The 20,140-nt window shown below is 46.8% G+C and overlaps 1 protein-coding gene across 1 annotated transcript in view; it reads left to right on the forward strand.

Annotated features, from left to right (window-relative positions):
- Positions 1 to 20,140, forward strand: part of KIAA2012 (KIAA2012 ortholog) — a 100,300-nt gene that overhangs the window by 14,437 nt on the left and 65,723 nt on the right. The window contains exons 3-11 of the mRNA XM_044241325.1: positions 770 to 929; positions 3,091 to 3,246; positions 6,874 to 7,016; positions 8,093 to 8,276; positions 8,906 to 9,051; positions 11,978 to 12,146; positions 12,685 to 12,834; positions 16,368 to 16,538; positions 18,305 to 18,415. Coding sequence (XP_044097260.1) covers positions 770 to 929; positions 3,091 to 3,246; positions 6,874 to 7,016; positions 8,093 to 8,276; positions 8,906 to 9,051; positions 11,978 to 12,146; positions 12,685 to 12,834; positions 16,368 to 16,538; positions 18,305 to 18,415 — 1,390 coding nt within the window. The remainder of the gene's footprint in view (positions 1 to 769; positions 930 to 3,090; positions 3,247 to 6,873; positions 7,017 to 8,092; positions 8,277 to 8,905; positions 9,052 to 11,977; positions 12,147 to 12,684; positions 12,835 to 16,367; positions 16,539 to 18,304; positions 18,416 to 20,140) is intronic.

Below are 20,140 nucleotides of genomic sequence, written 5' to 3' on the forward strand. Positions count from 1 at the left end.
TGATTGGTGATGTCCACCATAGACAAGGGGGAGGCGGACAGATGCCAACCCAAGTCCTCGTGTTTGCGGTTCTTGTCCTTAACTGATCATCCTACGAGAGTTCTGCATCACTCGAGTAATTATAGTATTAACTCACCCACATTAAAGGATTATAATGAGGTGAAAGTTCTTTGTAGAATATACATGCCCACCTAAGTGTAAGATGTTCTTATTCCCATTTATTTCCCGTGAGTCTTGCAAAGTAGAACTGACTTTGGCTGGTGGGTTCCCAGAAAATTCTCCTGGGCTGCAATGAAAGGCAGCAGAGCCAGATATTTCCAGAGTGCCAGGCTTCCCAGTAACATGAACATAGTCTGTCTGTCCCATTATTCATACTGTAAACATTGACCGGCGATGCTGACTTGTTGAGCTGACTTTCCCACTGCCCTATAGGACCACTTTTTCAGGTACTAAAATGATTTCCACAGCCTGAACTAAGTCATGTGTTTTCTGTGAGGCTCTTATTCTTTTCTGATGCTTCGTCTCAAGACGGGGTCTGGAATGTCTCATTTGTCCTTCTCCTTCCAACTGCAAATCTGCAGGGGCCTTTCAGAGCTTTGCTCTGTGGGTTCTTGGTTTATGTCTGTTGGCCGAGGCATCTGTTTCAGGGGCCTTTAGGCCCCTTCCAGGACTCTCCCCGATTACTGATGAGGATTATGCTAACCGGAGTGTATCACTGGGAGGCTCAGGACTCCGCAGCCGCGCTGTTTCCTGACTGGTGTCCCCACAGAGGGAACAGGACAGAGCCTGGCAACCGTACCTCCATTTCCGAAGCCAACCAGAGAGCCAGGGCCAACGGCAGATGCAGCCTGGGTATTCAGCCAAGAGATACCTCCGAGGCCTCTTGCGGACATGGCCCCCTGACACCATGTACAGGCTCCAATGTGCAGGTCAGTGGGGCTATGGGAGGACATACATGCTGAGATGCCCTGCTTGAATTCTGATGTGAGAGTATTTTCCATCAAGTCCTGAAACACTAGAATTTCAGGTCCAGTTTTGCATAAGACAGACAAAGGTGCTTCAGCTTAGGAGCTGAGAGCCTCTGTCATACCTTTTGCCTTTTGTCCTCTCCCACATTTGCGGAGGAACATACAGCCTGAAGTCTTGCCTTCTCTCTCGCTCTTCTCAGGACCTTCCCAGCCCACATCCCAAGCAGAACTTTCTTCCCAACCTTCCCCACCAAGAGACTTCACGTCCTCCAGATCAATCCCTCTCTTTTACAAGATAAGGAAAAGGAGGCTGGGGGGAGAGAGGCCAAAGTAATTTATCCAAAGTCATTCAGTCAAAAGCAGAGCCAGGACCAGAAGACAAATCCTCCCCACGCCCCCCCAGCTCCCACATTCACCCCCCCCCCCACTCCCTAGTTGCCCTTCTGAGGTGATTTCAGCTCCAGGAAGTGGGACTGTTAGGCCTCCTCCTCTTAAAGATGGCAGCTCTCAGATACCACCCACCGAGGAGATGGATGCCCTTCTGCTGAGCAGAGATCCCAAACGGACTCTGTAAAGGCTTAAAAACGAAAACAGGAAACTGTTGGGGATCCAAGTTGCCAGGTTTAGTGCATACACACAGGGACCCACACAGACATACACAGATACATAGACATAGTGCCACACGTGGGTTTCTTCCACATAGAGTATATGCGTGGCATATACTCTACACACAGACACATATGGACACAGAGAGTTAAACTTGCAATATTTGGTACATATTTTTGCTTAAAAAAAGTATTCATTGTTTATCTGAAATCCAATTTTTTAAAAAAAAAACCCAACTTTAACTGGACGTCCTATATTTTATTTGGCAAACCTGTTGGGGATGAGAGGAGAGAGAAGTAGGACTTGCCAGTGCCCATTGGGTGGCTGCCATTTCTTCAGCACAAACAGACAGGACCAAAGGAAGACTGACTTGCTTCTTGCTTTATAGGTTTACCTTGGGAAGGGAGAGAAAACAGTTCTCTCCCCAGTAAGTGATGACTGAAGGAAAATGAGATGTGGGTTTGTCCAGGAATTGGTTTTACCTTCATGGCAGGCCCAGCATTAGAGGCAGTTCCATTATTTAACACTTGTGAGAAAGAGCCCTTAGCCAAAGATATATTTATCTTTGGGGGCAGAGGACACCGCAGATCACGGCCCCATAGACTAGGCCCAACATTGTCAAGGACAAGAACCCCACTTCACATCAAAAAATGCCTCAGACCCCTTTTTGGAAGTCATATGGCCACAATGTGTAGTTTAAGAAAGGATTCGTGTGTATGTGCATTCTTGGGCCCCTTGTCATAATTCGTCACCGGTATACCTCTTGACGGTGAGACCCTCAAGCTGGAGGGACAACAGTAACACTGTGGTATGAGACCACTGGCCCAGGGGCCTCCACCAGAGAGCTCACGTCTCAGAGCTCACTACCCTCGTGATGCTGGTGTATGTTCCCCGGTCCCATCTTTTCACCCCTATGACAACTCCTTCAGACCCTTTAGGCCCACATTTTCTACAAATGCTTCTCTGAAAACTCCAGCCAATATCGAGCGCCCTATTTTCTGACTTTATATCACACTGACCTTTGGGGCCACACAGTTGAGTACAGGAAAGCTTGGTCTCTCCAATGGACTATTAGTGCCCCTAAAAAGGGGCCATGCTAGCCGTCATAAGCCCCCAATAAATACTTGTAGAATGACTGAGTTGAGAATCATGGGGCCTACAGAACCAAGTAGGATACCTCCAGGAGAAACCTTCAGAGTCTCCTTTTGAAGCAGGAGGGATCTTCTACCCAACCCCAAAAAAGCAGCCATGCTTCTCCCACCAGGGAGACCCAGTTCTTGGAAATGGTGAAGTGGAAGAAACCCACATGTGGCACAGGACCAGAAGTACCCAAGACACTGACCAGAGAACCCTCTGTGGGTTCTATACAATTTTAATCCCTCCATCTTCTAGTTGTCTTCTTTAACGGGCAATGTCTAAAGCGAAGACTAGTGTAAGTGGGGAACCTTGTAGTCATCTCCAAGACCTCTGGACTGGCACCACTATCTCTACCAATAACTCCCAACCTACTCTTCAGGGTACATCAAGGATTCTGTGCTGCTCCAGGACAGTCAACTTAATGTACCAAAGAATCTCAGGCCACAACAGGATCTTTCAGGTGTACCCCCAAAATACCATCTCCTGCCTGTCTTCCCTCCATTTTGGATTCAACAAGGAAAATCTTTTGAACAAGGTACATGTTGATTTTATGACCAGATCTCAAACATTTAGATTTTTAACACTTTAAAATGGAGTTACTCAAAATAAGGGGATTCTGGGTTTCATTGTCTTTAGAGTCTAGACCAGAACTATCCACCCATACGTTCTGCAGTCATGGACTATTCTATAATAGGTACTGTCCAATTAGTAGCCATTAGCCATATGTGGCTATTGAGCACTTGAAATATTGGAAGTATGACTGTGAAACTGAGTTTTTTTATTTTTGCTTACTTATGATTAGTTTACGTGTAAACAGCCACATGTGGCTATTGGGTACTGTATTAAACAGTACAGGTCTAGACTCTAGATTTTAGACTTCTTAGGCCTGTTCTACTCTAACATTCTTTAATTCTATGGTTTTGTGGCAATATCATAAGAAAAAAATCCAGGTTTGGAGCAATGTCTGTTCTCTCTCTTACTAGATGTAAGATCTTGAGCAAGTCACTTTACCTCTTTGAGCTTCTGTTTGCTCATCTCTGTAATGAACATAATAAGACCTGCCTCATTACTGTACAGAAGATTACTGAATTGTCTGTAAGCTGTTCAGTACTATGGGGCTTTTATTTGTCAAAATTATTCTTGGGAACTTGAAGCAATAAATGAGCCAAAAATTGCCTTTGCTAAGGGAGATAGGAAAAGAGGACTGAGTAATACAAATGGACATAGAGTAAGACATTAGCTAGTGCCAGGGTTTTCGAGAAAAGAGAAGGGAAGAACAAGAGCCTAACATAATATAGTTATTTTTTTCTGAAATGAAAAAAGGAATTTTCTGGAAATAATGATAGTGCCTAACCAAGTCTTGTCCTTAGAAAAGGATCTGGTCAGGATAAGTAGACTATCTGGTCTATCCAATGAACGGAGAAGAATGTGGCATGTTCTCATTAAACATTCCTGCCAAATACCTCCCTGAAGTCTTGACTCTAGAACCAGAGAATTTTGGTTATAACCTGACCCACATATAGTTCATATACAGGAAATATGCTGGTCAGGCAATTGTATTCCTCTTTCTAAATTATTACCCTGGCTTATAGAGTCTCTATATACTTTGCTAATGTGGGTCAAGATCTCTGAAACCAGTTGATTCTGGGACACTAAAAAGATCTAATTTCTGGGCCATTCTTGGCCTGGGAATGGGTGAATTTGCCCAGGTAACGTTCCTGTGTTGGGACCTTCTATCCTTCCCCAGGTGGCACCCCATTTGACATTGCCTTATGTCCTCTCTCTTCAAAAATCCCACTGTCTCCAATTAATATCCTTGGATTTTGATGCCCTAGGGTCTATAAATACTAGACAGGGGACTGCAGTACTTTCATTTGGGGAGTAGATCAACACTGCACATCTAAGGGATCAAGGATTTCCTTAATTAATGCCATATGCCAAGGGCTGAAACAATGAGGAAGAAAACAGAGAGGCCATATAGAATTGTAATTAAACATGTGGCCATTAGCACCAGATCCCAAGCCGTCTGACCTCTCAGGGCTTCAGTTTCCTCGTGTATAAAATGGAGATGACCAGACCCACCTTTGCCTCACAGGGTTGGATGTTGGAGTTAAATGGGATAATGCCATATCTGGCACATAGTAGGCACTCAATAAATGCTAGGTATAGACCTTCCTACCTTGTGTATTTCAGCATAATTACTAATCACAGTGCCTCATTGCTCACGATCATAAGGACCAAAAATTAATTTGCAAAGAAATAAAAACAGCTCAGAGGCTATAACTTGAACCCTGATGGATGGTTTTATTGGTTTTAATTTCATCTCCCCTTGGCCTCCCTATTTCTTCCAGACACTTTATTCGGAAAAGTAGGAAAAGTCCCAGCTGCAGATATAAGATTTCCCCAACTATGTGATGTTGGTCATGTCACTTATGCTCCCTGGGTCCTTAGTTTGCTAATCTGCAAACTGGAAGTAATGGTATCTGCTATCTACCCTCTCTGGGTCATTGTAAAAAAAAATCACAGAAGAGGACAGAGGTAAAAAAGCTCTCCAAGACCTCTAAATTGCTACTCCATTTCACATTATTTGGGTAACCTGAATCCAAATTTTGAGACACAGAGACCAAGTTTTATGGTCTCCTTTCAACAACTGAAACTTCCAATACCTTGCTTGCACACCTGTTTCTATTAAGCATAAGCACATGAGCCAGAGATGATGTTTCCTGAGAAAAATCTTGGTTTCCCTTGAATAGATTGAGTCATATATTCAATATCACCTGGGATACAGCCAAAGGGAAGAAGGCTTCTGTCTATCCCCTGCCCACGGTGCCTCCTGCCCCAACTCAGTCTATTGCAGTCGGCTGTCCGCTGAGTGAGTGGCCACTTGCCAGAGTTTCACTTCCTCTGCCCTCAGAAATGCATTTGGTTCCAGGTGAATCTGACCAGAAAGGATGGACCCGAAGTCTGGCTTGGCCCCAAAGGATCACTCTAGAATACACAGAAAGGTCTTTAGTGCCACACCCTGTATGGTGTTGTGGTCCTCTTGGGGCAGGCCTAGTGTGGCCCTGGACCTCCCCGGATTGAAGGGTTCCCCAGGGCTCGTCAGGTTTCCCTGGGCCGCTAAAACCTGAGCAGACCCCTCTGAACCAGAGCCTGGTCTACCTCTGCTCCATCCACATTCTTGGCTTTGGCTCAGACCCCCAAACAGTCAGGAGCCAATGGGCAAAGGAAGGAGAACTGGAGGGAAGGAGCAGCCTCACAAGTGGGCATCTGGCTTTGGACCCATGACACCAAGGAAGGGAATGACGCAAGGGATGACGAGGGTTGGGGAGTATAGACAGAAGGTGAGGCTGGCTGGGAGCCTTCGTAAGTCTGGAGTTCCAACATATACAGGGCCCCTGAACGGCTTCCAGAAACCCCTGGTTGAAAGACAGTCCCATATTGTTCCCCAGAACAGCGTGCCGAGAGAGAAGGTGTTGCTAAAGCAGCGCCAAACAAGGAAGGTTTGCCAGATCGTTTCAGCAATAAATCTACCTTGAGTAAGTGATGAAAATAGCTGCAGGACCCTTTACCCCACCGATGAAAGATTTGTGAACTCGGCTGGAGTCATCTGTTGACTCAGATCCTTCCTGAGCGTTGCACAGACAGAGTGAGTTCAGAGAGCAGAGCAGCCGTCCATCACAGCACATTCCGCAAGGAAACAACCAGCAGACGGCCCAGGAAATCAAGTGCTTCCGCCTGAGCATCTCAGTGACGACACAGCAGGGATGCGGGTCTGCCCTCCACGATCACACCACTGTTACCCTCTTGTCTCTCCGTCTGCAAAGGGCCATCACGTTCATTATTCTGTATGAGCTCCAGACAACTCTGTGAGGCAGCAAGGGCAAGGAATCAGTCTCCATTTTACAGATGAGGAAACTGAGTCCAAGAAATGAAGACTCAGTCCCAAGCCTCCTGATTCCTAGTGCAGTTCTATTCTATAGACCTGACTACCACTTCCGTGAAGGCACTAGCAGAAATACAGGAAATAGGAGGGAAGAGAAACAAGGGCGTTGATCAACACTTTTGCTCAGAAGAGCAAGAAGGGAGGCAGCTTGGAAGCAGCTAATAGCATCAGCCTATCTCTGGGTTGACAAGGCTGACCCACTGTTCACCTTTGCAGGGCAGCAGGGCCTGGCTGAAGGGGAAGCTGGGGCTAGTGGACGTGTGGACCAGGGCTCCAGAGCCAAGAGCGACGGCAGTCAGGGGATTCACTTGCCGCAACTCAGGAAGCAGCCATGGCAGGAAGCAGAAACCCAGGCAGAGGTACCATTTCTGATGGGCTCCCCTCTGTCATGGTTCTTGACGTCAGAGGGGATACGCCCTCCCTTCACTGTTTCTTGGGGTTCCTCCAGAGAAGGGAAGAGGACTTCGAGCCTGTGGACCACTGTTTCCCAAAGTGTCACGTGTGGAACCCTACCAGCGTCTCAATGAGAAATAAAGAAGTTCATGGCCAAATACATTTAGGAAATGCTACATACCATGTTCTCCTCCCAGAAGGTCACAGGACACACTTAAATACGAGCCATTTGGGGGAAGTTCTATAGGTAAAGTAGCTGGTTTAACCTGAACTCATGGTTTTCCAAACTTATTTAACCATAGGGTCCCCCTCCACGCTTTACCCCAACTAGGCAGCTGTCGTCTTCTCTAGGGAAAAGAGCTCATGGCCTTAGAATTGGAAAAGGCTCGGTTTGGGTCTTACATCCGACAAGTCATGGTGAATGTGATAAAGAAACTTAAAAATGACCTCCTTTGTAAAATGGAGCTGTTACCATACAGACTCGTTAGGCCACTATGAGGATTAAATACATTAGGATATAAATGTGCTTTCTTAACTCTAAGGCCTGTGTGTGTGTGTGTGAGAATGTGTGTGTGTGTGTGTGTACAAGATGACAGTGGTTCTGAGCAACAGAGACAACACATGCTCCTATCTTTAAGCTCATTCGACTGACAAGAAAGTCACAAGCCACTGGGAGCTGGAAAGGGGAGAAGGGAGGTGCCACAGGGGAGAAGGGCAGAGGGAGAGACATTTTACAATGCATAAAGACAAGGACATAGGGCTTCGTTTTGATTTTTAAATTTTCTTGCAGGGAAGCACTATATGAAAAAAAAGAAAGAAAACTATATGTCAGGCATGGTTAAAGGTCATTCTTGCTCTCGTGATAATACCATGTTTTATTATAACAGATAGCATTGGAGAACATATTGTTACAACTGTTTTTCTTCCTAAGCTGCAAAAGAAATTTCTTCCTTGCAGCTGAGAGTCTCGCCACAAGGTCTGACTGAACTGGTCTGTTTCTTCAGAGAGCCTGTTTATAGGATGTGTATCTGTCGTTCCCCAGGACACATCAATAGAGAATCACTACCGTATACACACTTCAAAGGAGAGCCACAGTGAAAACATACAGCAAACCTCCCGAAGGGCCTTTGGGCATGCCCACATCGGCCACTCTTGGCTCCTGAGTGACAAATCTCAGATTACGTTCTACGGAGGGGCCTTTCCCAACAGAAAGGCAGATCTCAACGGTAAGAAGCTAAATGTCTTGCTGGTTAATCTCGGTAACCCTAATCATGCAGAGTTCATCTGAGAACACTGAGGCACACCCAGTGTCACTGCCTCCGGCCTCTCCTCTTCGGAAGGAACAGCCGGAGTCCAGCAGAGGCGGCAACAACACCGCCAGCCTCCTCCTTGCCTAGGACTCAAGAGCACACATTCTGCCCTCAGACTGCCGGGGTGTAAATTAATCCCACTTTCCAGCTGTGATCTTGAGCACGTTATTTGGTCTTGCCCAGGCTCAGTTTCCTCACCTATAGAATGGGGATAACCTAATACCTTCCTAAGACTATTTTGGGGATTAGGTGAGTTACTGGAGAGAAAATACTTTGTATCATTCTTTTCCTATACTAAGCACTGAATATGTGTTAACTGTTAATACTAGCGTTATAATTCTCTCCATCACCTGACGTGCCAGCAAGAACCCAACCCAGGTGATGAGATTAGGATGCCCTGAACCTGCCTCAGCTAAAGCCATGGCCGTCTCTGTGCCTGTTCTTGCCTCTATTCCTGGTAACCCAAAAGTGACAAAAGTTGAAGGTCAACTGTCCATTCTCATACCTGCAACTCATAACTTCTCATTCCCATCCTGTTTCTACAGACAGACAAGGGAAAATAAAACTCCATAAGGGCCGAAGCAGCAGCCACTTGTTCCAGGAGCCTCCTGCTGAAAGATGCCTTTTCCCTCCTCTAGCACCTGCTACCGGCTCAGAGAAAAACACAGCCGGGGAAGCGAAGAAGAAAAAGGTTGTACGTGTGCGTGTGCACATGCGCATGTGTGTTTGCCCTTCAAAGATTAATCTCAATCCGGGAACGAGGAAACTCAAAGGGATGTCTCAAACAGAGAACTGGCCTTACTCGCTCTTGAGCTCACCATGTGGAGCTGAAATAAAACGGTTATAATTTACTAAATGTTGAAAATAGTGAAGTACAAGGAGTTTCAACTGCAACTGCCCCCCCCCGTGCCCCCAGTTCTACCTTGTGATATTACCACACTCTGGGGGCAACAGGGTCCTTTGTGCTATGAGGGGGCTGGGGCTTATCTGTAAATATGTAAGAACAGAATCTGAGCTTGCAAGCCATTGACCCACTTCAAACTCGAAATGCTGGTGATCTTAATCCAGCAATGGTTTTGCTTAATTGAGAATCTGTCACCTTTGAAAATGTACAGTAAATCTGGCAGTTTTATCAGCCCAAAGTCAAGTATACCTTCTCCCCTCAGGAATATTCCTAGCTGTCTCTGGCCTTGTCCTGCTTTGCAATTCTGTGCAGGTCTTCGGTGGTTTGAAGGTACCTGTGCTGAGCAGGAGCAGTGGGGCTCTGGAATGTTCTGTCCCGTAGCAGCTGCGTGAACTCAAGCCAGTCACTCACCCCTCTGAGCTTCACTGACCTCATCTGTGCACACGGATAGTAATGCCCACCTCAGGCTGATGGAGGGATCACACGAGATAATGCATTCCTGTGAAAGTATCTCGTCTTGGAATGGGAACAATAGCGATGTTAGTTCACTGTGGGGACTCAGCCTCCGAAATGGCGTTGGAGGAGCCACGGGCAACTCCAGGTGCTCCTGACGCCAGTGAGGGAGGTTCTTCAGGATTTTCTCAGATTTCCTGTGTCTAACCTGATCAAGAACTTCCCACCCACACCAGAAAGGCCTCTGTCTTCTGAGGTTCCTTAGGGACGTAAACAGTAGGCCTGATCTGCCCGAGTCACTGCTGTCTTGAGGAAAGCTCTTGATCCCATACCCCAGGTCAGCCCAGATCCAAGCCAGGCACAGAGAACAGGAGTCCTTTCCTTCAACCCATGTATATGGGTTGGCAGAGGAAGGCAATATTTTCTATTATATCAAAACTCTATAAAGTTTTAGTTAGAAAAAGACATTAAGGATTGGTTTGTCATCATACCTCATACAAATCATATGGGTTTCCACCTGGATTTCTCAATGCAATCCTTGTCAAACAACATGCACAGGGTCAGTATTCGGGAAAGGGCAGCCGGTGGGCAGCTGGTACTGGGCAATGAAGGTCTCCAGGAACATAAAGATACTATGTGCAGGTATTTGATTAAATTGTTTTCTTAATGTCTGTTTTTAAAAGATTTTATTTATTTGACAGACAGAGATCCAAGGAGGCAGAGAGGCAGGCAGAGAGAGAGAGGAGGAAGCAGCCTCCCTGCAGAGCAGAGACCCCTTTGTGGGGCTTGATCCCAGGACTCTGGGATCATGACCTGAGCCAAAGACAGAGGCTTTAATCCACTGAGCCACCTAGGCACCCCTCTTAACGTCTTGAAATCATAAATATCACCCTGCATATACTTGGGTGAATTTCCTTCCTCATTCAACTCTAAACATGGATGATGCTTACATGTGTTTCTGATCAGTTTTTTCTCTTTGAACACTAAAAAAAAAAAAAAAAAATTGAGAAACATTTTTATTTTTCCTTCCGTGAAATTGAACTTCTTGAAACCCAGCACACATGTACATTTCACAGAGCCAAGTTCATATGTTAAAAGCTGCAAACTAAAAGACATTTCCATCAACTTCTGCTTTTTAAAGATTTATTTATTTTATTTGCGAGAGAGAGAGAGAGAGAGAGGGAGAGGTGGGGAGGGGCAGAGGCAGATCGAGAGAGAAACCCAAGCAGACTCTGTGCTGAGCACAGAGCCCGACACAGCGCTCGATCTCAAGACCCTAGTTAACAATCTGAGCCAAAACCAAGAGACAGACCCTCAGATGACTTTTGACATGCCCTTCAGCAACTTTTGAACAACTGGAAAGAGAAGGCTCTAAGTACTACCCCAATGTCTCTCTCCCTCTCTCTGTCTCCCTGGCTCTCTGGACGCACACACACGCACTCGCACACACAAGTATTAGGGTTTTTTGGACACCAAAAAAACTGGGCTAAAGTTGTTGCTGCCTTTGTTACGGGGTGATTCATTTTCAGCTCTGTTCATACTGCAGAAACATAGGGATGCCTAGATACCCTGCAAGTGGCAAGACTGGGCATTCAACCTAAGAAGAGGAGAGTCTACCCTCAAAGAAATAGAGGCAAAATTCTAATTCCAAACACGATTGTAACTGTATGTAATTCATTTACTACTCACGGCAACCTGATGAGGTAGGAAGTATGATGACTTCCATTTTACAGAAAACAAATTTGAGGCTTAGAGAGTTTACATAAAGTAAGCAAGTACAAATGCATATTCCTGCTTTCTGCCCTTTCTAGCCTAAAAGGTGGCAGAATGTTCTTCTGTACCTTGCTTTTTCCCCTTAGCAACATACATAGAGGTTCTTCCCTCTCTGTACATAGAAACCTCGGCTGTATCATTCCATCCCAGCCTAATTTCCCCAGCTGCAAGACAAAGAAAGACTAGAGTTTGTCTTGAAGGCTGGTGAATTTATCACTTTATATTTCTCAGGGGAGTAAGAGGCTGGATTAAGGGAGGGGCATTGCCAGGTTCCCAAAGAGCAGAGCGACAGGGCTTTGATCGGACAGCTAGCCGCCGCCGTGTCGGCGGGCTCCACTTCTCCAGCACGGGTACCACGGCTACGTCACCCCCCGCAGCACCTGGCACCAGACTTACAAGAAGATGCGGTGTCATTTGTCCTCTGCAAGCAGCAGTTTTTAAATACCTGCCGTGATGGGTTTGGTTTTGTTTTACAATTTTTCTCCAGGTGCCAAAGGCTTTGACGTTACCCCCTCTCCCAGAGGAACAGCCCAGAGTCCTGGACCCCCTGAGGAGTCCACTTAAAGCCAGTGAAGCTCCAGCAGAGCTCTTCATCCTCCCTGTGGAGATTCATTTCCACACCCAACACCCCCCAAAAGAAAAACCACACGGAAGAGGTAGGTCCCCAGTGTTTGCGTGATCCTCGTGGAATACAGGCAGGTCAGTAAACACTGGGATGGGGGGGGTCTCCCTAATGTAACCATTTCCTAAATCATAGGTGACCCTCTCCAGGGTCATCCCCTTCAGAGCATGTTTTTTAAAGGAAGAAAAAGAACAAATGTCTTCTGGTCATATTTGTGTGTCCCCATATGGTAGTAAAGACAGCCTCGGGCAGTTTCCTGCTAACCTCTTACCTGTTAGCTGGACTCCAAAGGATATGCCCCTTACAAGCTCTTGTGAAAGTACCAGAATTGCCTCTCATGGGCCAGGCGTGGCTTGTATGCCCAACCTGGACCCAATCACCACAGCTCAGACAGTGAGGAGTGTCCATGTGCCAGGCTTCAGTCGCATGCCTACCCCCAGAGTCAGGGAGTAGACACAGATCCACCCAGACCACATATGGGAGCAGAGGGGGAGAGATGGGCCTCCAGAAGAAGAGACGGCTGGCCAAAACCACAGACATCTCCAAAACTTGGCTTTCTCCTTGTCTCCTAGGTGCTCCACACCCTGAGGCAGGACCAGAAACAGAAGAAAAGTCCAGGCCTTTCTGGAAACCTTCCCTGAAGCATGCATCCCTAGGAAAGCCAAGGGAGTTAACCGTGCATCTCCCAGCGGGCACAGGCAGGGACATGCTCTCACGTCAAGGTAACTCTCCATTCCCTCCAGCTCCCCACAGGACTCTCACCCCAAAGGGAAGCAAGGCAAGACACACGAGAGTCCTCAGCCGTGCAAAAGGAGGCTGGAAGGGAGGCTAGTTCCTCCCTTGCCTCTTGAAGATGACTTAATTCAGGCAGCTGAATTAAGCACTTTTAACCCAAGTGCTACAATGAAACCACTTTAGTGTCTAGTTCATGCAACTTACTCAGTGAATCACCCCTTACTAATGGTTTCTGGCTATAGACCTAAAACAGCACCCAGCTCACTAAACATTTCTGCATGCTTTATAGTTTATCCTATGTTTTTAACCAATGACATTTCATTTCTAATCAATTTAGGAATACATACTTATTCATTAAAAGTCTCAATATCAATGAAAGACTTCATTCCGATTTTTCAAAACATCATATAGACATGTGAAACCATACACACGAGTGTATCTAAGCGTGTTTTTTATGTGTTGATAGGTTGGAAATAAGGGGTCAGATTTTGGAAAGCCCCTCACTTTCAGAAAACTGAACCTCCTTTCCAAAGGGCAAAATGACTATATGACAAACGCTAAGTGATCTCTGACCAGTGGTAATCAGAAGTGGAGGGATGAACATTTCTATTTACAGAGTCTCCTTCTGTGCCAGGCACCATCCTCAGTTTTTCTCACTTACTGCTCACAACAACCCTACCTTCTTTCCCAGGTCAGAGAACTGAAGCCCTGGGGCGCCTGGGTGGCTCAGCCCGTTAAGCGTCTGCCTTCTTCTCAGGTCATGATCCAGGGGTCCTGCGATCAAGCCCCACATGGGGCTCCCGGCTCAATGGGGAGCCTGCTTCTCCCTCTCCCTCTGCTGGGGCACCCTCTGCCCCACTTGTGGCCACTCGCTATCTCTCAAATAAATGGATAAAATCCTTAAAAAAAAAATTGACAGCTAATTTGTCTGAGGTCACCCAACGACAAGTGACCTCGCTGGGGCTGGAGCTCGGGCCCTCTGCCCCTGTCCTCCCGCCCGCTACACTATACCGTCTTCCAGAATAAACAAAACAATGAGCCCAGGTCAGGATGTTCTTGAGATGTTTCAGTTTTGAGAGCTTCCTTTGATAACTGGGGCAGGGGCTTGCTTACTCTATCTCTTAAGTGAGAGTTAATCGTCCTAAAGACACTGAAGTTTCCTTTAAAAAACAAACAAACAAACAAATATGGTCAAGGGTCGCTCTGTGCGAACAGGTAGGAAAGGAGCTTGCCATCTGTGCACCACGACGGCCAGTGCACGATCTGAGTCACTGGGATCAATGGCAACACCAGGGGGTTTCATCTTTGGTGTCCTCGCTTCGCACGGCTCTCCGCTTGTTTTGAGTGGCCATGTCCACCGAGGAGCTAGCACTTGTCCGTCCTCTGCCACCCTGCCAAGGGGAAGCTGCTCTAAGAAATCCGTGATACCTTGGTGTTAGCTAGTTCAGTATGGTCCAAACCGAATCAGAGAAGTCTAAAGAAGAGTCTGAAGAGGCAAGATTTGCATGGTAGTCTTTCTTACAAAGACTCCGGGGGCAGGCCTGCTGGGTGACCGTCAGTTAAGCGTGTAACTCTTGGGTTTGGCTCAGGTCCTGATCTCAGGGTCTTAAGATACAGCCCCATGTCGGGCTCCCCACCCCCACCCCCCGCCCTAAGCACGGAGTTTGCTTGATTAGGTCTCTCCCACTTCCCCTCTCCTTCATCTCCACCTAAAATAAATAAATACACCTTTATTTTTTTTAAGGTTTTATTTACTTAAGAGAGAGAGAGGATATGAGAGAGAGAGAGATCACAATCAAAGGGGAGAAGCAGGCTCCCCGCCGAGCAAGGGGCCCGACATGGGGCTCGATCCCAGGACCGCAGAATCATGACCAGTGCCAAAGGCAGATGCTTAACCGACTGAGCCTCCAGGTGCCCCAATAAATAAATCTTTTAGAAAGAAAGAAAGAAAGAAAGAAAGAAAGAAAGAAAGAAAGAAAGAAAGAAAGAAAGAAAGAGAAAGAAGAAGACTCCTGGGATAAGGGTGTCTAAAGCTACCAAGCAGGGACTATCCCATTGCCAGAGGCTGCAGGTAGCCATTTACATGCTTAGCCCTGGATTATCGCACCTTTAATATCATAAAAATAAAACCAGATTTTAGATATGCACATATGCCAGACATATTTTATTGCCAAACCCTTGAGATTAAATTGCAGACTGTATATTTCTTCTCTTATCATCACGTATCTCCTAAGAGCACTGATTTTCTCCCTCATAATCACAATGCAATTACCACACTCAAGAAAGTTTATTATTTAATATATAGTCCATATTCCAATTTTCATAATTATACCAATAATGTTCCTTGTGGTTCCTCCCCCCTCCCCCCCCGTCAATCCAGGATTCTACTCAAGATCATGTATTGTATTTAACTGTCCCATGTCCTTAGAACCTTGTTTTTCATAACATGAGCATTTTTGAAGACAGTAGGCCAGCTGCTTTTCAGAATGAGGCTCAATTTTGATTTGTCTGTTTCCTTGTGATTAGATTTGGATCCAACAGTTTGGGCAAGAACAGTATGTAGGTCATGATACATCTTTCTCGGCATATCACATCACGAGACAAGAAATATGCCTTCATATTTATTCAATTTGTTATCATTTGTTTCATAACAGGGGATGTTAAAATTCATTATTTAGTTAAAGGTGGTGTCTACTAGATTTCTCCATTGTAAAGATACCTTTTCCCTTTGCAATAAATAAGTGGCCCATGATACTTTGAAATTACGTGTGAAGCCAGCTTTTAAACACAACAGCAACACTGTGTTGAATAGGAAATAAACACCACTCCCTCTGAGATGAAGACATGGTCTCAATCACTTAGATTACTGGGTTTTACCCTTTCTGGAGTAGTCCCTACTGATTTTGAAAAAGAACCGGAGAAAGAGCAGAAGTAGAGGGCACGGTGTGCTTTGTGCATTTTCATCAATCCCATTACCCTCTAACTAGCATCTGGAAGGTGCTACTTTGTACTTTACGACCTTGAGGAGTCATGTGATCATCGGCTCTGCTTAGAAAAATTGCTTTGTGGTTGGATCTGTAGCCAACAACCCCATAAGCTCAAAAGCTGGAGTCTTTTTTGTTTGAGCCTTTGTTTGGGGGGCTAGAAGGATCCCACAGCCTCTGTAGCCTTTTTTCTCTCTCTCAGGAGCCCATCGACAAGACCACAACCACCACAACCACCACTCCAGACCTCCCAGTTACTGGAAGCTCCCAACTGACGGACCCTTGTTCCAGCCACCTTGACCTCCATTGGTGGTGGAAAGGAGTCACTTGGCCTCTACTCCTTAGCGGGGCTAGAAAAGAGGGACAAACTTAGGAATGAGCGAAATAAACCAGCCTAAGCACAAGGAGCCATCAAAAAAAAAGAGAGAGAGAAAGAGAAAAAAAGAAAGAAAGAAAGAAAAAGAAAAAAGGTTCTTTCTCCTTCTTGCTGATTCAGAGTTCTCTCACTTGTGTTTTTTCTCCTTTTGCTTTGAAAGATGATGATGGCCCACCCCAGAATGTGACCCCACCACTGTCCCTGATTAAAGAAAGAAAAAGTCCAGAGAGGCAGAGGGGCCTGGACAGCCCCAGGACATCAAGCTACAGCAGCTCCATGGGTCCCTTGGATATGAGAAGGCCCGGGAGGGCACTCCCAGCAGAAGGACAAGGTAATCACTCTTGGGGGGCACAGATGTTCCCCCTCCCCCATGCTCAGCTTGTCTGTGGTTCTGGGCTCACTTTAATCATCTGCAGGGCCACACAGCAGCCGTGAAGCAAGCTGTCTGAAAGCCGCCCCATTGAAAAGGGGGAAATCAGCAGTGTTTCCAACAGTGTCTGGGATTAATGTTCACCACGCATATTCCTAAAAGAGTCAGTACATGTTTTAAGAGTTTGTTGCACCAACACGCATGTCAAGCTGTTCTGTGCTCTTCTCATTCCTGGCAGCGGTGTGCAATGACACAGCTCCCTGTGCTCACCAGGGGTACACGCTCCCGGGTTACCAGGCAATCCTCAACACCCTCCCAGGGGCCAGGGAGCCTGGTGACAGGACTCTGCCGAGAGGAAGAAGTCCCCAGAAAGAAGCCCCCCTCCAGCCCAGGGCAGAGCCTGAGGCCTAGCCACAGAGAGAGGAGGACTCTGGATTTCTCTCGAAGAGCGAGGCAAAGTAAATCCACCTCCTCTGTGACAGGCCCACTGAAATTTCTTATCCTTAAGAGCTGACAGTCTAGGAGGAGACTGGGATGCTTAGACGAGAATAACGCAGAGACGCTGCAGTAATTGCTTCCACGGGGCCTGGGATCTAAAGGCAGCTCATAAAGCAAAAACGGCTTAGAGTCCAAATCACCCCCTGAAATGCCCTGGGGGCGGTGCCGTGCTGGACACGGACGGCACCACGTTCTGGAAGGGACAGCCCAGCCAGCTGTTCCTCCTTCATGGGAGTGCGGGGCTACTGTCTCTGGCTGAACACCAAAGGACGGAGACTGGTGTGTGTTTGGGTGCCAGACACCGCGAAGAAAGTGTCTCGGTTAACAGCAGAATCACACTCGGGGCTGCGAGAAACTCACACTCTGAGAGGCACGTGGGGACTGAGAGCCACAAAGACAGCGGGGGCGGCATCTTTCATTTTTATCTCCTGCTCACTCAGGGACCGGATGCCTCACCCTTTCAGTCCCTTGGTCCCTCCTCCTCTTCCCTCGTCCCTCTCCCCTCCTCCAAGCATCTATAGTTGAAGCCTTGTAAGCACAAATTAAATACATCGATCAGTATCTCCATTACGTGTTTGCAGCTTCCCTGCCACCAAAATGGCCAACCTCAAACCCCCTTCTCCCCTAACTCACTCACTCTCTCTCTCCCTCTCCAAAGACGTCGTTTTCATTTATAAACTGTTTTGGCCCAGAACCTCTCTCTTACAACCCCCTCCCTTTTGTAGTTGCCTGGCAGGGATCCTCTATTACATTTGATAGAAATGAACCAAACTTTAGCTACAGTCAGTCAGTAACAAGCCTGTTCCTGGGAGGTAGAAGAGCCCAGGACAAACTACAGCAAATAGACACACACACACCCCTACCTGGACATGTTTGTAAAGGGAGAATTGGATTAGAATGAATGCCAGGGGGGCGCCTGGGTGGCTTAGTGGTTTGAGCCTCTGTCTTCGGCTCAGGTCATGATCTCAGGGTCCTGGGATCAAGCCCTGCATCAGGCTCTCTGCTTAGAGGGGAGACTGCTCCCCCCACCCCGGCCTGCCTCTCTGCCTACTTGTGATCTCTCTGTCAAATAAATAAAATAAAATCTTTAAAAAGAAAACAAAGAATGAATGCCAGGGCCATGACAATGATGGTGAGCACGTGACCACACTGGCTTCTCCCTGTGGGGGGTTCAAGGAGCCTCCCCTGCGCCTACGCTAACACGGGCCATTCTTGTGCTTATTTTCAAGAAGATTCCAGAGACCCCACACTGGGACACTTCTCGCCAGGTCCAGATGAACAAAACATCTGCCTGTTCCTCCCCGGGCCTACTGAAACCAAGGAACCTCTTTCAGGTAAAGGTAAGATGATACATCCCAGGCCAGCCTCACTTATACATGGGAACATTTTACCTGTAGCTTCCAAGACTTCCCAGCAGCAGAGACATCATTAAAAACAGATGCAAGCCAGCCAGTTTCTTCCCTCTCACTGACACAGAGGTGCCTCTGTAGCTCAGACACAATAACCCAATGTTTGCACGACAAGTTTGCTCTTGCTGGAGCATCTGGAGGCGGAAGTTCCTGCAGAATGGCTTGGAGGAGGTCTCCTGTGCCACGCTGATGCCTTGATGAGAACGATAAGCCCTTTTGGTGATTGCCCAAACTAAACACTGCCTTTTCGCTTGTTTCCAACCACCCTCCAGAGATGGAGATGGCTAATTGGTAATCCAATCAGGTACCCTTGTTATACGCGTTGGTTCATTGCTGCGAATCATCTGGCTTCTGACAGATCATCAAGGCAGTTTCCAAAAACCCTTCGGGCATGTTACTTTTTTGGAGAAGAGATGCTGGCTCTGGACAATAGCCATTTTGCAAAGAAAAAAAAAAAAAGTGAAGTCAGAGGGTGAGGAGTACCAACCACCCAGGATCCACCACAGTGTGTGCGTGTGAGACGTACGCCCCGCAGGCCTCTTGGCGAGGCAGATTAAAATCTGCACTCATTTGGTAGGTTAGGTCACCCCTGGCTTAATAAAAAGAGAATGGATTCAAAGCCAGGAGATCTGAGTAGGCCTGGCTTGTCCTCTCCATCCTTCTCTGGGTCAGTCCCTCCCAATGTCCAAGGGTCCTCCTCCCATCCAAAGTGAGAGGATCAACTCTTATTTTGATAAGGCCGGAAGTCTCCTGACCATTGCTACAGTTTATGTGTTGTGTCTATTCCTCTGGAAGTAGCTTCCCAGCACACGGGTTTCCAGAAACTTGAAGGCATTAGGTTCCAAATTCAGTGTTAAAACCACTTGTGTTATCTCATGAGGTAAATACAAAAATTGCTTGGTCCTGACTTGGTGGAAGCAGGATTTGGACAGGTGGAGGCCACTGTCAGTGTGACACAGCTGGGCTAACAACCAGAGGGCACATGATTCTGTTCACCTGCTGCACATTTTTCTACTCTGTTCCAGGAGAAATAACCCCCCTTCTGGCAAAGCAAGAGTCAGAAGCAGAAAAAGAAAACATTCAGGCTTTAAGGAGGCTGTCACGGCGTAGATAGGATGTTTCAGTCATTTTGGGGTTCCCAGCGCCCAACACAGCCCCTGACACATACACAGCAGAATCACAATCGATTTTCAGTGAAAAAAATCTTTCAGCAATTTCCACACTAAAGGAAGAAAGAGAGAAATGAAATTTCTGATGAATAAACGGAGACTGACCTGCTATCTTGTGCTAGTCCCATGAACAGTGTATTTAATCCTACCTGTCTCTCAAACCTAAAAGCATTCACTGTAAGCTTGTTGAAGGTGTGAATCTACCAGTCAGTCAGTCAGTCAGTCAGTAGCCTCGCCCCAGCCTTTTCTCCACTTACGATGGGTGGGTCTTCGGTCTCGATGGTGACTGGAATGTGCCCTGGAAGTCAAGGCAGAACCTCAAACCCACCTTCCCTACAGGGGCCTACAGGCCACATCGAGCCTCAAAGAGGATCTATGAACAGGTCAGGTTTTTTGCTGTTCTATTGCATTTTGAGAAGCAGCATACTCCAAAAAAAGGGTCAACTCTTGCAAAGGATTTGCTCCAATTACACCAAACTCTTCGTAG

This window comes from Neovison vison, chromosome 3 (assembly GCF_020171115.1).
Source record: "Neovison vison isolate M4711 chromosome 3, ASM_NN_V1, whole genome shotgun sequence".
Lineage (NCBI taxonomy): Eukaryota > Metazoa > Chordata > Mammalia > Carnivora > Mustelidae > Neogale > Neogale vison.